Source organism: Lichtheimia ornata (assembly GCF_029851405.1).
Source record: "Lichtheimia ornata isolate CBS 291.66 chromosome Unknown scaffold00021, whole genome shotgun sequence".
Lineage (NCBI taxonomy): Eukaryota > Fungi > Mucoromycota > Mucoromycetes > Mucorales > Lichtheimiaceae > Lichtheimia > Lichtheimia ornata.
Genome location: NW_026695341.1, coordinates 365450 through 380242, shown reverse-complemented (window position 1 = coordinate 380242; position 14793 = coordinate 365450). Strand labels below are relative to the sequence as shown.

Here is a 14793-nt window from a genome sequence, read left to right as displayed (position 1 = left end):
TAACACAGGGGACATCAAAGGGCAAAAAATCATGACGGATTGCCAGATTTTCCATTCACCAAACTCTATACAATGAAAGAGGGGGGTGGGAGGCTAAAGGTTTGTGTTGCTTTATTTCCATTGGTTGCCATCACATTGTGTGTTGTCTAGGATACCATTTTATTTTTCTGAAAAAGGCACCCTTTGTAGAGTGCTCATTTGTCAAGCTCGTAAGAATCTGCCACCCGCCATTATCTCACCAATAGAAAGAGGGTAGAGTGCCACTTAACGAATGGCAACTGATGGCAGCCGCATGCGAGACTTTTGGGTGGCTTACACTTCGCAGCTTGAAAAATTATTTTTTCTTGAGAGCAAGGCACGGCAGCCAGGGCAATCCTCCTCTTTCCTTCTCTCTCTCCTCAAGTCTTTAAACATGTCTGCCGAATACGAGGGTGCTATTGGTATCGATCTTGGTACAACGTAAGGATCAAAGATGTATTGTTAAAAGAGTAGAAGGACATTGGGATTGACATGTATGTGTGTGTTCCATGATAGCTACTCCTGCGTTGGTGTGTGGGAATCCGAACGTGTTGAAATCATTGCCAACGAGCAGGGTAACCGCACTACCCCCTCGTACGTTGCTTTCTCTGAAAGCGAACGTCTCATTGGTGATGCTGCCAAGAACCAGGCTGCCATGAACCCCAAGAACACCGTTTTCGATGCCAAGCGTCTTATTGGTCGTCGTTTCGATGATCCTGAGGTCAAGGATGATATGACCAACTGGCCCTTCACCGTCATTGATGACAATGGTAACCCCAAGATCCAAGTCCAATCCGAGGGTGAGACCAAGACTTTCTCTGCTCAAGGTAAATATTTTTTTTTCATTGTTGTTGGCTTGGAATTGGGAAAATATAGGATGGCTGACCTCGAAATCAAAAAGAAATTTCTTCCATGGTCTTGATCAAGATGAAGGAAATTGCTGAGGCTAAGCTTGGCAAGAAGGTCACCAAGGCTGTTGTCACTGTTCCTGCTTACTTCAACGACTCCCAGCGTCAAGCTACCAAGGATGCTGGTACCATTGCCGGTTTGGAAGTCCTCCGTATCATCAACGAGCCTACTGCTGCTGCCATTGCTTATGGTTTGGATGCCAATGACAAGAAGGAGCGCAACGTCCTTATCTTCGATTTGGGTGGTGGTACCTTCGATGTCTCTCTTTTGACCATCTCTGGTGGTGTCTTCGCTGTCAAGGCTACCGCTGGTAACACTCACTTGGGTGGTGAGGACTTTGACAACACCCTTGTCAACCACTTTGTCCAAGAGATCAAGCGTAAGCACAAGAAGGATATCACTGGTGATGCTCGTGCTCTTCGTCGTCTTCGTTCTGCTTCCGAGCGCGCTAAGCGTACTCTTTCTTCGCTTACTCAAACCACCGTTGAAGTTGATTCTCTCTTTGAGGGTATTGATTTCCAATCCTCCATCACTCGTGCTAAGTTCGAGGAGATCAACTCCACCCACTTCACCAACACTGTTGAGCCTGTTGAGCGTGTCTTGAAGGATGCCAAGGTTGACAAGAAGGATGTTGATGAAGTTGTCTTGGTTGGTGGTTCTACCCGTATCCCCAAGATCCAATCTCTTCTCCAAGATCTCTTCAACGGCAAGGAGCTTAACAAGTCCATCAACCCTGATGAGGCTGTTGCTTATGGTGCTGCTGTCCAAGCTGCTGTCCTTACCAACCAAGCTGGTAACGAGAAGACTCAAGACCTCCTTTTGCTTGATGTTGTCCCTCTTTCTCTTGGTGTTGAGATGCAAGGTGGCATCATGGCTGTTGTTGTTCCCCGTAACACTCCTATCCCTTGCCAAAAGTCCAAGGTCTTCACCACTGCTGCTGACAACCAAACCACTGTCACTTTCCCTGTCTACGAAGGTGAACGTTTGATGACCAAGGAAAACAACATGTTGGGTGAATTCTCTCTCAACGGTTTGGTCCCTGCTCCCCGTGGTACTCCTGAATTGCTCTGTACCTTTGACTTGGATGCCAACGGTATCTTGAAGGTCACCGCTCAAGACAAGACCACTGGTCGCAAGGCTGATGTCACCATCTCCAACTCTACTCGTCTCTCTGCTGCTGATATTGACCGTATGGTTGAAGATGCTGCCAAGAACGCTGAATCCGACAAGAAGCGTGAAGCCGTTGTTCAAGCCAAGCAAGACCTTGAGTCCTATGTCTACCAAGTTGAGAACAACATCTCTGATCCCAACGTCAGCATGAAGCTTCGTCGTGGTGACCGTGAGGCCATCGAGACTGCCCTTGCTGAGGCTATGGAATTCATGGATATCTCCTCTGAGGATGCTTCCGTTGATGACATCAAGGGTGCTCAGACCAAGTTGAAGCGCGCTACCACCCGTGCTTTCGCTCACGTCTACTCCACTCGTCGCTAAATTGCGTCGTCCATCTTGTTCTAAACCCAATACAAAAAGCACATTTTCTTTTTCTTTCGGCATCCTACCTATAATCACCCTCCCATTCTGCATTGGAATTGTGTAAAGACCCATCCTTTTGCATAGACAATTGTAGTTTTACAATAAATGTTTAAACATTTGAGAGATATAAAAAGCTTATGGGACTCTTTCTTTTCTTTACTTCTTGAGGATGATCATACATTGCTATTACTACTACCGCTACTATTGGACTTTTGGGTTCCTTCTATCTTTTTCAACTTGTCTTCGTCACCAGGTCGCATCCATGTACCGTGAGTCTCACTAGGAAAACAAAATGTCAACATTGGGGGAACGCCATTGGCATAGAATGTACTCACGCTTCGTATTCTTTCAAGAGAGGTTGGAAGACATAAACACCTGTACCGACACCAATGCCGACAGCAAGAATGAGATTTATCGCTCGTTGCGAGAACATGGCCAAGGGAATGTGGAATGAAAGAGACGTCAAAAGAGGTGCTTGTGCTTGTGTCCCACTTGCAAATAGAGCACGTGCCATTGACGGTAAGCCACACAGGGATGCTTGCTTGCATATGGCCATGGTGGTTGTTCATTGTTCATTGTTCATTGATCTTCATCCCTTTACCCCTTCTTTCTTTCTCTCACTCAGGAGTGTCCTTGGGATCATCATGATGCGCATTGATATCATCAGGTTATGGAAGAGTAAATATTGCCGAAACAAAGAGAGGGTGGCCCTACCTACCATGTAAGTGGTTGTTTCAAATGCACAAATATGGCCCGAGACCCCAGCATCTGCATAACACGCTTTTCTTCCTTACATTTTATATATCATTTTCATGCAAGCAAGGGTGCCCAATAAAACAGCAACCACCATCAACAACATCCCATCCGATGCACCACCCACACCACCTTACACCAATAACAACAACAGCAGCAAGCGCTTAGAATCAATCACTGAAAATACGGGTTCAATCGAAGCCAACCAAGGTCAGTCTTTTATCGAATAAAAACAATCAACCACTGAACAATGAATCACAACAGCTATCAATGAGCCTGCTGATAATCGCTCCTCTCGATTTGGATTACGAAAGCGTGTCAAAGGAGTGGTATCCAATGTTCCAGGTGGTCAATTCGCTGATCAATTTGCACAACGAGTGGCCACGCATGCTGATCAAGTGGCAAGTCAAGTCACCACGCGTGTCGGTTCCCTTCCAAGCCAAATCACCGCACTCCCTGGTCAAGTAGTAGGGCTTCCTGGCACTGTATTCAACACATTTGCTGGTCGTCAAAAGGAAGAAGAGGAACAGCAATCCATTCCAGAAGAGTTGATCGAGCACAGTTACAAATTACAGTTTCCACAACCGCTTCTTCCAGCAGAACCCAAGCAATTGGTCAAAGGGCTACAATTGAATGCACTCAAATACTTGGTGATTGCTGCTGTCATATGCTACTTTATTGGACGTTTGAATGCCGGCTACATCGTTGGATTATTCTTTGTTGGTGCAGGTATGTTGTAATGTGGGATACAATGGAATCACTCATCATGCTGATGTCATTGTTGTGCTACCATCCATTAGGCATTATGGCATATTGGGTATTTGGTACCGAGACGCAGGAAGGTTTGGATTGGCAGCTTGAAAAGATGGAAGGCGCTAAAACGGTATGTGTGTAAACATTAATGCATCAACAACAACCCCTTGTCAAGATCATCACATTGACATTGTTTCCCTTTTTAGCTTCGTGAAGCACAAGGCGAAACGGTGGAATGGCTCAATTACATGCTCGACAAGATTTGGCGGAGCATTGATCCTAGTATCTTTGTCATGGTTGAAGACATCCTTGAAGATGCATTGCAAAGTGTGGCACCTGCGCTTGTTGTAAGTATCAGTAATGGGATCATGAGACTTAAGGTCTAATATGATTGTTTCAGAAAGGTGTCAAGGTGACAGATTTTGATCTTGGTGTACACGCGCCTCGTGTTCAAAAGTTCGTACCTTTCATTTCCAATGGGCTTATCACCTTTTACTCATTGATGGTATTTATAGGATACGCGTATTCCAGCCATCCGCACATCAACCACCAGAGGCTATTGTGAGTAGACATAAAGGGAAACCATGGATCGTGGAATCTAACCTATGATTAAAAAAATAGTTTGGGGAGGCATCATTTATCTTTGAAGCCAATCCAGTGGCATCTTCCTCTTCTGTACGCAACATCCAAGGCGCCCCACCTGGTATTGCCATCCGATTCAAAACGGGTCTCAAGGCACCTGTGGATATCAAAGCCGAGCTTACCAAATTCAGAGGCAAGCTTCGTTTCAAGATCCTCACCTCGCCCGATATGCCTTTTGTTTCAAAGGTCACCGTTTCATTTATCAAGCCTCCCTCGATTGAGACGGGTGTTATGCCAATGTCAAAGCACTTGAATGTCATGCGGGTAAGTAAACTTGCTTGGGACTTGTGGAATGGATGATCACTCATTGGACAACCTTTATCAGCTGCCAATGATGCAATCGATTGTCAATGAAGCTGTCAAGTTGGGCTTTGCCGGCCTGGTGGATCCAAAATCAATGACGGTGGATGTGCAAGAATTGATGAATGTATTGGATACAGAGGCTTTGGGTGTGATCAAGGTTGAAATAAGGAAAGCAACGCGTTCGCCAACGATTACCAATTTGGAGGATATGGAAGATGCTTATGGCACAGTCAATATCAGCACCCGGAAAAAGTTTGCGCCATCCACACGTGTGCTCACCAATGATGAAGATCCTCGATGGAATGAAAATCTCTATGTCCTTGTTTATGAAGGTATGTACGCGATCATAGTGTCCTTATCAACAAGATGCTAACGTTTCTTTCCACAGAGGATATCGCATCCGATGCCACTCTTGATGTCAAAGTATGGGATGCCGACAAAGTCAAGCCTGATGATGAGTGGGGATGTCATTCAACACCTATCCGAGATATTGTGCGTGCCAAGTTGGATGACCTTGGGAACATTGTGGATTGGGACAAGGAGGAAAGAGTGATCTTTGATGGGTAAGATACCTTTTTAACAACAATGGAGTGGCCGTGTATACTCATCTTTATATAAAGTTGGGCCCCCTTGGATGGAAAGCCTACAATAGAAGAATCTGAAACGAAGCTCAGTTATCGCATGACATTCCATCCAAAATACTTTGCAGCTCCACCTGATTCGCTCATGACTCGTTTGCAAAAGAAATCGGAAGAGGTGAAGCGTCTCGAGAAAGAAGAATGGAATCCGATTCACAAATGCGGTATGATTATTTGCGGAGGAGGAGGGGGAAATAGCCAACGACAAAGCTGATTAATTTAATGCAATGTAGGCATTTTATCGGTCCAAGTTACTGAAGCTGCTGATTTGGAGATTGCTGATCCCGAAATGTTGGCCGACGACGACTTGAAGCACCCTTACAGCCATAATCAGATCGTCAACCCTTATGCCGTGCTCTATATCAATGATCACAAAGTCTATGAATCGAGAGCAAAACTACGCAATTCCAGCCCTGTAAGTTTATTCGATGGATCGATTGTCATACACTTGTTACTTATGACTGTATAAACATATAGCATTGGAATGCCATCTCAGAGCACTTTATTAAGGACTATGAAACGACCTTCCTCCGTATCTCAGTCAAAGCTAGCATGGACTTGGAACGTGATCCAGTGCTTGGTACTCGTGTATTTTACCTCAGTGATATGTTTGTGGATCAACAGGACAAGGTATGCGAGTCGAGGATGGAAATAGGGGTGGTCATTAGTAGTAACACGGATCCATAGTACAAAGAGGCCGAGAAATGGGTTGCATTAGCCAATGGCATTGGTTTTGGCAAGGTGTTGATGAATCTAAAATACAAGCCCGTCAAGCTGTCATTGCCACGAGAATTACAAGGATCAGGTACATGAAATACAAAATGTTTGGGTTGACCAAGATGCTCATATATGATGATAGATGTTGGAACCATGATCATTGAACAAGTGCGCTTCGTCAATCTCAAGAGCCCTTTCTCTACGGACCATCTACGTTTTATCAAAGCCATGCTCTCTCTCAATGTTGATCCTGTCATTATGAAACGGCTCAAGACACGTGATTTGCGCAATGAAAATGGCGAGATCGTATGGTCCAAACGACCCATGTATTTCCCACTGACGATGCGATATCGTACAGCATTGTATGTGAACGTTCAACAAGGCAGCATTACCAGCTCCAAGGCTATGGGTCGCTTGTGGCTCAAAACTGTATGCGATGGCAATTGGCAAGAGGCTACCATTGGCTTGTATGATCCATTGTCGGAAAAAGAATGCAACAAAAACGAGGATGACTGGAGCCCTGATGATGCACCTTATGGCCAAATGAAAATCAGATTCATGATCCTACCTGGATTCTCTCCTGTTCACACGAATTTGCGTCATTTCCGTATGGATATGTTGGGTGCTGATCCCTTCCGAGATGAAACGTTACGCAACAAGGCACGTCAATTGATCGAAGAAGAGGAAGCACAGCAAGAGGAAGCACATCGTGGATCACAAGCAACTGAGCTCTCGGACGTGTATGGCGATGAACAAGAAGAGAATGATGAAAACAATAGTACGCTACAAGGAGAGGAAGACGCGGAACAAGAGTACCTCAAGGACCTTAGGGATTACAATAAGCCTCACAAGATCCCGAGATTGTTTGTTTTACGCAAGGCTGTACGTGGTACGGATTTCGTCAGGAGCAGGGTTGAGAAGATGCGTGATGGATTTAATTCTGAAGCCCGAGCAAGCCGTACTGTTGCCAAAGAATAGCTTCGTTCCCATTTGTACATATTACCTAATCCAAACCATAGTTTATGCATGTATAACTTTTTTATAATAATATTGCTATATACATATACACTTTTATGGACTGCAAGGTGGATGCTTTAGAGGATACATACTTAGAGACAAAGATAAACCAACTTTTATTATCCATTAGACTACGTAGGTTTATGGCCGACGTGCACACATCTTGCATATCAATTCGCCAGGTGCACCTTCTTGCCACATGCCTATTATATGGATGTTATCCAAGGTGATCGTCATGTAGGTGATAAATCATCAACGTACCTGGCACCCTAGCTGAAAGCAGCTTATTGCACTTGTTACATTGAAAGTGATGCGGGTGATAATCTTGGTTGAAGGCTGACACTGCTCGACCATCTATGACTTCTTTGCAATGGCGACAAATTTTGGCGGTACCAGGGTTCAATGGATGCTTGTAGTGGTGTTCACAATAAGGTTTGTTGTTGCGGACAAAAAAGCTGTTTGATGTAAAGGCCTTTCCACAATCCTTTCAACAAAGACAATGAATACCATCACCATACACATCCACAAAGAACACTTACTGCACAAACGAAACAATCCTTATGCCAATCACCATCCAAAGCAACCAAGAATTCGCCGGTAATGTACTCGCTACATCCCATGCATTTATGACCAAACTTGCGCATGTAATCCTTTTCACAATAGGGATGACCATCATGGACCATGAATGCACTTGATTCATCAAAGGGCTTGCTGCATTCTCGACAGAAAAAGTGACCCACGTGATAATGCTTGCCAAGAGCGCTAATCGATTTCTCCTCAATGGGCGTGTTACAATAATCGCATCGCGTGCTGAATAACTCATGGAAATCCAATGCACAATATGGATAGCCATCCTTGGTATGAAACGCCACATGCTCGAGATCTTGTCCACAATGCTTGCATTGGAAACAATCAACGTGCCATTGTCTTTGTTCTACACGCACCATCCGACCAGCGATTGGTTTATCACATCCAGCACAAAGAGTCCCCATATAAATTGGATTTGGTACGCTCACTTTGTTGATATCTGATGGGGTTGGAGAAATGGATGTTGTAGTTGTTGTCGTTGTAGGAGGTGATGACATGAAAGAAGGTTTGGATGGTGGTTTCGGTGGTGGGTTGCCAAGTCCCAGTGGTTTGGTTGGTATAGTTGGTGGTGGTGGTGGTGGTGACCGAGGTCCTGGTGATGATGGTAATTCTTGTTGTTCGGCTGCTGGTGGACGTGGTATGGATCGTCTTGATAATGATGCTTCAAAGGCATCAGCTGCACCTCGACTAGTACGCTTTGGCTGTTGTTGTGATGGTGGTGCTGCTGCTGTCGACTGGTCATGGATAGCATCACCTACAGCCTCCTGTAGTCGCTGTACTTGTTCACCAAGGTTGCTGCTAGCTTCCTCCTTGACATTCATTTTGCTCATTGGATACACGAGATCACTGCGTGCTGCATTGTAGTTTGTTGAAGGTGATCGCCAAGCTGCGGGCTTAACGGGAGGTCTTGGCCCTTTGAGATTGCCACCAGGTCTTGAAGTAGTAGGACTCTCCTTCCTTGACAGGTACTTGCCTATTCACTATCGCTGTTAGACAATGACCCCAATGACACTAGAAATGGCACCCACCAAGCTCATCTTGTACTGGTTGCGAAGACATAATATTACGTGTGTGCGGCTGCTGGGAAGAGATTATGCAAGAATGTAAAAGAACACAAGTTGACCCTCTCCGCTGTCGGTCGTTTCGCCATTTTCTGATGTCGATCCTTTGTAAACAACGATACCAAATACAGCAAGATGGCCCCCTCTCATCATACTAAAGGTGTTGTAATAGTGCACATTTCAATTACTGCCAGTCATCATCGTACACTTATTTCATAGCACATGTACTCCGTCTTCGGCATAAAGGACATATCGATATTCTTCTTACAAAGAAATGCTGTGAAGTACAATTATTGTTTTCCTTTGTGATTTACATATGTGGTGGTGATGGTATCTGGTGTTGTGATGAAGATTTGGAGATCAGATATACTCCTAGTAAGTGCCCACCAACGCATTGCACATTCTATTGTCTCACTTACCTTATGAGTAGTGTATGGAAGAAGGATTATTTATGCATGTCTTTCAAACGCAGCGATGCCGACGAACGTCTTAATAACGAGATCAACGCATTCCTCGTACTTGTACAACAGCTAATAATATACGATTGGTCAATGATATATGATTTACAAGCAAAGTCAATAGAATCGTATCTTGTTTACGGTCCCAAATTGCGTATGATGATGCATCGGTAAATGAATCAATATCTTGCAATAGGAATCATGTGATCTAATTTGGACCTTTTCCTCACTTCATGGGATTCCTCATCGCCGCCTTCATCATGTAGTCTTCTGCCCTTTGAATGAAAATCTGAACAGCTTCGTCATATCCTAGGTAACTATCCAATCTCAGTTTCCTGGTTCTTCTTCAGTGATACCATGACAACTCGTATTTATTTTGATGTGTATATAGACCATTTACGGGATCATACAATGATACTCAATTTACAGAGATGTTGTGCTTTTTCTTGTCACTATGTCTGGAGTATTGTGGTAGCTTCTGTGGTGGCTCATTGTCATTAAGCATGATGGAAGCACCTACGAGAGCGATACTGTATGTAGACAATGCAGCTTGACCATCTCTTGATCGAGTAGTGTAATGGTACGGCTTCGCTGGACAGCCTGGATTACACATAATGAAACACCCAATCCTCTTTTGGTGAGGGTCTTTCCGCCTGGCATCGTCTTTTTATACTTTGGATGTGTATAAACAACCCTCATCGGGTATCGCTTACTCCCACCACGTCTACTACTACAACAACTACCATACACACATCAGCCCCAAAAGAGATCCATTGAAGGATTCTCCGCCCGATTGTCATCACGGATGCGATTGATATGATTGATGTCACACTTGACATCGGCATTGTAATCCTGTCGTTTGAATGCGTATGCTGTATGTATATGATGACGAATGGCCCCTTGATCCGAAACTTCATATTGAGAAAAATCGACTTCATAAAAGTCGAAAATTTCTCCACTCTGCTCCATCTTCATTGGGTGGCAGATGTCGACCCACAAATTGACCATAGAGGTTGATTACCCAAATGTAGGAAGCGGTTATTAGATCACTTCATGAGGGCTGTAGTAGACTGTGCGACCTAATACAGCTTTGCATATGCATCTCAGGATGTAGCTATATCAAAAGGAATGTAAGTTTGTGCTTCATAAAACAAAATGATTAGCTCTCACCTCATCAGAAGAGCTAATACCACAATGGCCACAGTGGAAATGCTGCAAGGAGGATAACAATGAAAGGCCAAAGATCTTCACACATATGAGTACATGGATCACTCACAAATAAAACTACCATCCAAATGTAATACTCACCAAGGTATTTTGAAGGTGTCAGTAATTAAAGAGTGATATGATGGGAAGAAAGAAATGTGTGGGAGAGAAGCGATGGGCGACAACATTCATGTTGTTTATATGTGCACGGTGGGCGTGGGTGTTTCTGTGACCACAAAGAATGATAAAGCTTGGCCTTTACAGAGAGCCTTGGTGTGATCGGTGATGGTGCATGCATGAATCAGAATCTGAGATAGACAAGGTGATCCAACAATGGCATCAATCATCAAATCACTTGCTGTGCTCAAGTTTTACGAAACAAGATGCTGTTGGAGGATGTCTATGTAATTGTTCGTTAAAAGAGGAATTGTTGGCATCTTCATAGTTGATAAGAAAAGTACACAAGCGTGAATGTGATGTAACCACGACAAGGTTGGTCTAACGGCTTCCTCTGATAATCATGCAGCAACCTGTCAACGACGCGTGTGTAACCACCACGTGCCATTTCACCCTGAGAGCACCTTGCCTATACTTGTGCTCTCGGCACAATCAATTAGCAGCAACAGCTACATCACGCTTATTACAGAGTGTAGGTAAAACATAAAGCTGCCTGTTTCTCAACATTTTCATAATAAAGGTTAAAGGGTTTATGAGACCAATATTGATCAGCGTGTCCTAGAGCATCTTGTGTGGAAGTTTCAATCCCGAGATGGGAAATCTCCAGCTCATGGGCCGTCGACCTTACTTATATGTATGCCCATCCGTTCATTGGCGGACGATCCCATTTAGAATTTCATTATGAAGCGTGAGGTCTTTATGAGAACAAAATTGATCAACATGTCCAGGAGCACCTTGTGTGAAAGTTTCAGGTTCGAAAGGGGAAATCTCATAATCAAGGATTGATGTACAGTGTTCATGCATTTATACAAGAAGTGTCCGACCTCTTTAAGTTCCCACTCCTTCCACTCCCACAACCTCTTGTCTCTTGCTCCCATTCTCAACTATTGCTCATTGAAGTATACAACTACCACCTGCGAACGATTGTCCTGCTTCAACCCATCATGTCAACCCTAAACTCTCTTGATTCGAAAGGCTTGGACTGAATGGCTTGTCCATGGCGTGTGCACCCCACTACAACAACCGCGTTTCACTACACGCTCTTGCACGCTCCTCTGCCACAATCAAACGTAACAACATTCATTCAAGCGGTTGCCATTAGCGATGTCTTCAGTCCATTGTCTCAAACAGTGTTCTTCCCTTGCAGCAACTTGTCTTACGACCTTGTCACGTGGATAGCAGATAGTCATTGTACACGCATAGCAACTTTGTTCAATACATACGACTTCTTGTGGATATGGAGATGGATCTGAATGATGGTTTGGTGCATGGGATGGAAGGGATTGGGTGTATACAACGCATTGAGAACGTGATGTCTACTTTGGATGAAGCCATAAGTCATCAACTTCGCCACAATACAAGCAATCTTCAGCTGGTTGAGCTGCAATCAAACATGACCAACAAAGAGAAAGAGGCTAAGGATCGGATGGACAAGGAGGCATATCAACAGCAATCACTGGGGCTCCTTTCTACCAACATGTTGGGTTTGCGATGGTGATCGTGGATGGATGAATGCAAATGAGGATCAAGGGTTGTGGTTACTTGTCACGTTGTCAGCAGGGATGGATCATGTCATGTGGATACGGTTGAAGATGATGATGGATGGGATGGAATTGACGCATACCTAGTCGGCCTCTTTGTGCTTTTTGGGTATTGAAGTTGGTGACGATGAGATTGACGACTGCTGACCAGTACGAGTACGAGTACGAATGATGATGGAGGACGAAGACGAGGATGGTGGCAATGTAGCTAGATGGGATAAAGCATTATTTATTTATTACACACTTGGACTTTGCTAGCTTGTGGATTACATAATGTAGCTTGGAAGATGGAATAATAAAGGTGGTTCGCTTATGTATCGTTCACGCAAGAAGTATATGCCTTTCGTGATACAATAAGGAGGAGTAGGATGACCTTGAGAAGAGAAAAAGTGAACCATCAATAACATCTTACTGCCACGTCCGTGCGCACTGAATTCATTATTGGGTTTACATGTACAAATTGGTTTACGCAGCTCGACCTTCCCCTACATCCAAATGTGTTATGAAACCATTATTATTGCTATTGGCACACCTTCCTTATTGGATGATGTGTACCCCAACTCGCATACATACCTTCCTAAAGACAATCATTATCACCATCCATTTGTGTAGCAACCTGTCAAAGACGTGTGTGTGTAACCACCACGTGCCGTTTCACTCAGCTCTTCATCTTTCCGTTAATGCAGCCGACACCATCCACTAGGAAAAAGCAACTCCATCACGCTTACAGCATAGGTAAAACATAAAGACGCCTGTATATCCAAACTTTACAATGAAACGTGGGGTTTTGAATAGAGCAATGGGCTCGGCTTGGCCAACAGCACCTTGTGTGAAAGTTTCGCGTTCAATGTCGCAAACAGCCCAAAAAATATTTTTTTGGTCGTCGTCGTCGAAGAGGTCGACCCCTGGATCCACTTTGGCTGGTGGCGACATTGCGAAATCTGCGATTGGCCACGATGAAGGTGAAACTGGCACACAAGATTCCTTTGACCCCGACGAACAGGTTGCTCTAATAAAAACCCCACGTTTGATTGTAAAGTTTGGAGATACATGTGTCTTTATGTTTTTACTATGCTGTAAGTATGATGCTATATGAAGAGTGGTCTTCGTTCAATGTCAAGTCGCTGGACCCTGGCAGAGCAAAAGATGCAGAAGGACCTCTTTGTGTAACTCAGCTACTTTGCATGACTGGAAGGATGGAAGGATGATACTATATACTGTTGACAAAAGCCCGTACATTGCGAGCTAACAGCCATTTCCTCACAATAGCCACTGTTGTCCACTCTATGACATGTGGGCGATTCTCCTGCTTCAGACATTCATTTCCATGATTGGATTATGTTGATCCGAGTTGATTTGGCTGAGCTACGCTCATACAAGGTTACTTCAGTTGAGCAACATAGAGCATGGTTAGATGTGTGGATTGATGTAATCCCTCTTTGGCCGTATCTAGGTCAAATCAACTCGGATCAACATAATCCAATCATGGAAATGAATGTCTGAAGCAGGAGAATCGCCCACATGTCATAGAGTGGACAACAGTGGCTATTGTGAAGAAATGGCTGTTAGCTCGCAATGTACGGGCTTTTGTCAACAGTATATAGTATCATCCTTCCATCCTTCCAGTCATGCAAAGTAGCTGAGTTACACAAAGAGGTCCTTCTGCATCTTTTGCTCTGCCAGGGTCCAGCGACTTGACATTGAACGAAGACCACTCTTCATATAGCATCATGCTTACAAACATAAAGGTGCCTGTATCTCTAAACTTTACAATGAAACGTGAGGTTTTTATTAGAGCAATGGGCTCGGCTCGGCCAACAGCACCTTGTGTGAAAGTTTCGCGTTCAATGTCGCAAACAGCCCAAAAAATATTTTTTGGTCGTCGTCGTTGAAGAGGTTGACCCTCAGATCCAGTTTGGCTGGTAGCGACATTGCGAAATCTGGGATTGGCAAGCTTGATCATGAAACTTGCACCCAAGGTGCAGTTGGCCAAGCCGAGCACATTGCTCTAATAAAAACCCCACGTTTGATTGTAAAGTTCGGAGATACAGGCACCTTTATGTTTGTAAGCGTGATGCTATATGAGAAGTGGTCTTTGTTCATTGCCAAGTAGCTAGACCCTGGAGAGCCAAAGATGCAGAAGGACCTCTTTGGGTAACTCAGCTAAAAAGTCAGGACTTCAGGGACAATGCATGAAAGGTACGCAACCCTCACTTTTATATCATACATTGGCAGCTAATAGACACTTTTGTGCATTCCCAACTTTTGTGCATTCTATTGTAGGTGGACGATGCTCCTGCTCTAGACATTCATTTCCATGATTAAAGTAGGTTGATCCGAGCTGATTTGACTGAGTTACGCTCACACAAGATTACATCGGTTGAGCTACATCGAGCGTACTCTATGTCCAGAGTGATGTAATCTCTCTTTGACCGTAGCTCAGTCAAATCAGCTCGGATCAACCTACTTTAATCATGGA

At 44.2% G+C, this 14793-nt stretch overlaps 5 protein-coding genes across 5 annotated transcripts; 2 read left to right on the top strand and 3 right to left on the bottom strand.

Moving 5' to 3' along the window:
* Positions 1–412: 412 nt before the first annotated feature.
* On the top strand, positions 413–2418 carry O0I10_005385 (chaperone DnaK; the record flags this gene model as incomplete). The annotated part of the gene is made up of 3 exons (XM_058485430.1): positions 413–459; positions 535–845; positions 920–2418. The coding sequence occupies 3 exons, from the start codon at positions 413–415 to the stop codon at positions 2416–2418; spliced, it is 1857 nt and encodes a 618-aa protein (XP_058343916.1).
* A 215-nt stretch (positions 2419–2633) lies between these two features.
* Positions 2634–2893, bottom strand: O0I10_005384 (uncharacterized protein; the record flags this gene model as incomplete). Its single annotated transcript, XM_058485429.1, has 2 exons — positions 2634–2739; positions 2796–2893. The coding sequence occupies 2 exons, from the start codon at positions 2891–2893 to the stop codon at positions 2634–2636; spliced, it is 204 nt and encodes a 67-aa protein (XP_058343915.1).
* A 379-nt stretch (positions 2894–3272) lies between these two features.
* On the top strand, positions 3273–7244 carry O0I10_005383 (uncharacterized protein; the record flags this gene model as incomplete). Its single annotated transcript, XM_058485428.1, has 14 exons — positions 3273–3423; positions 3478–3942; positions 4014–4096; positions 4173–4313; positions 4367–4422; positions 4482–4527; positions 4588–4872; positions 4934–5243; positions 5300–5474; positions 5532–5713; positions 5783–5964; positions 6027–6179; positions 6237–6354; positions 6409–7244. The coding sequence occupies 14 exons, from the start codon at positions 3273–3275 to the stop codon at positions 7242–7244; spliced, it is 3183 nt and encodes a 1060-aa protein (XP_058343914.1).
* Positions 7245–7424: 180 nt separating this feature from the next.
* O0I10_005382 (uncharacterized protein) lies at positions 7425–8930 on the bottom strand (the record flags this gene model as incomplete). Its single annotated transcript, XM_058485427.1, has 4 exons — positions 7425–7486; positions 7545–7767; positions 7823–8844; positions 8900–8930. 4 exons carry the CDS (start codon positions 8928–8930, stop codon positions 7425–7427), a joined length of 1338 nt encoding a protein of 445 aa, XP_058343913.1.
* A 1213-nt stretch (positions 8931–10143) lies between these two features.
* Positions 10144–10398, bottom strand: O0I10_005381 (uncharacterized protein; the record flags this gene model as incomplete). The annotated part of the gene is made up of 1 exon (XM_058485426.1): positions 10144–10398. One exon carries the CDS (start codon positions 10396–10398, stop codon positions 10144–10146), a length of 255 nt encoding a protein of 84 aa, XP_058343912.1.
* Positions 10399–14793: the final 4395 nt, after the last annotated feature.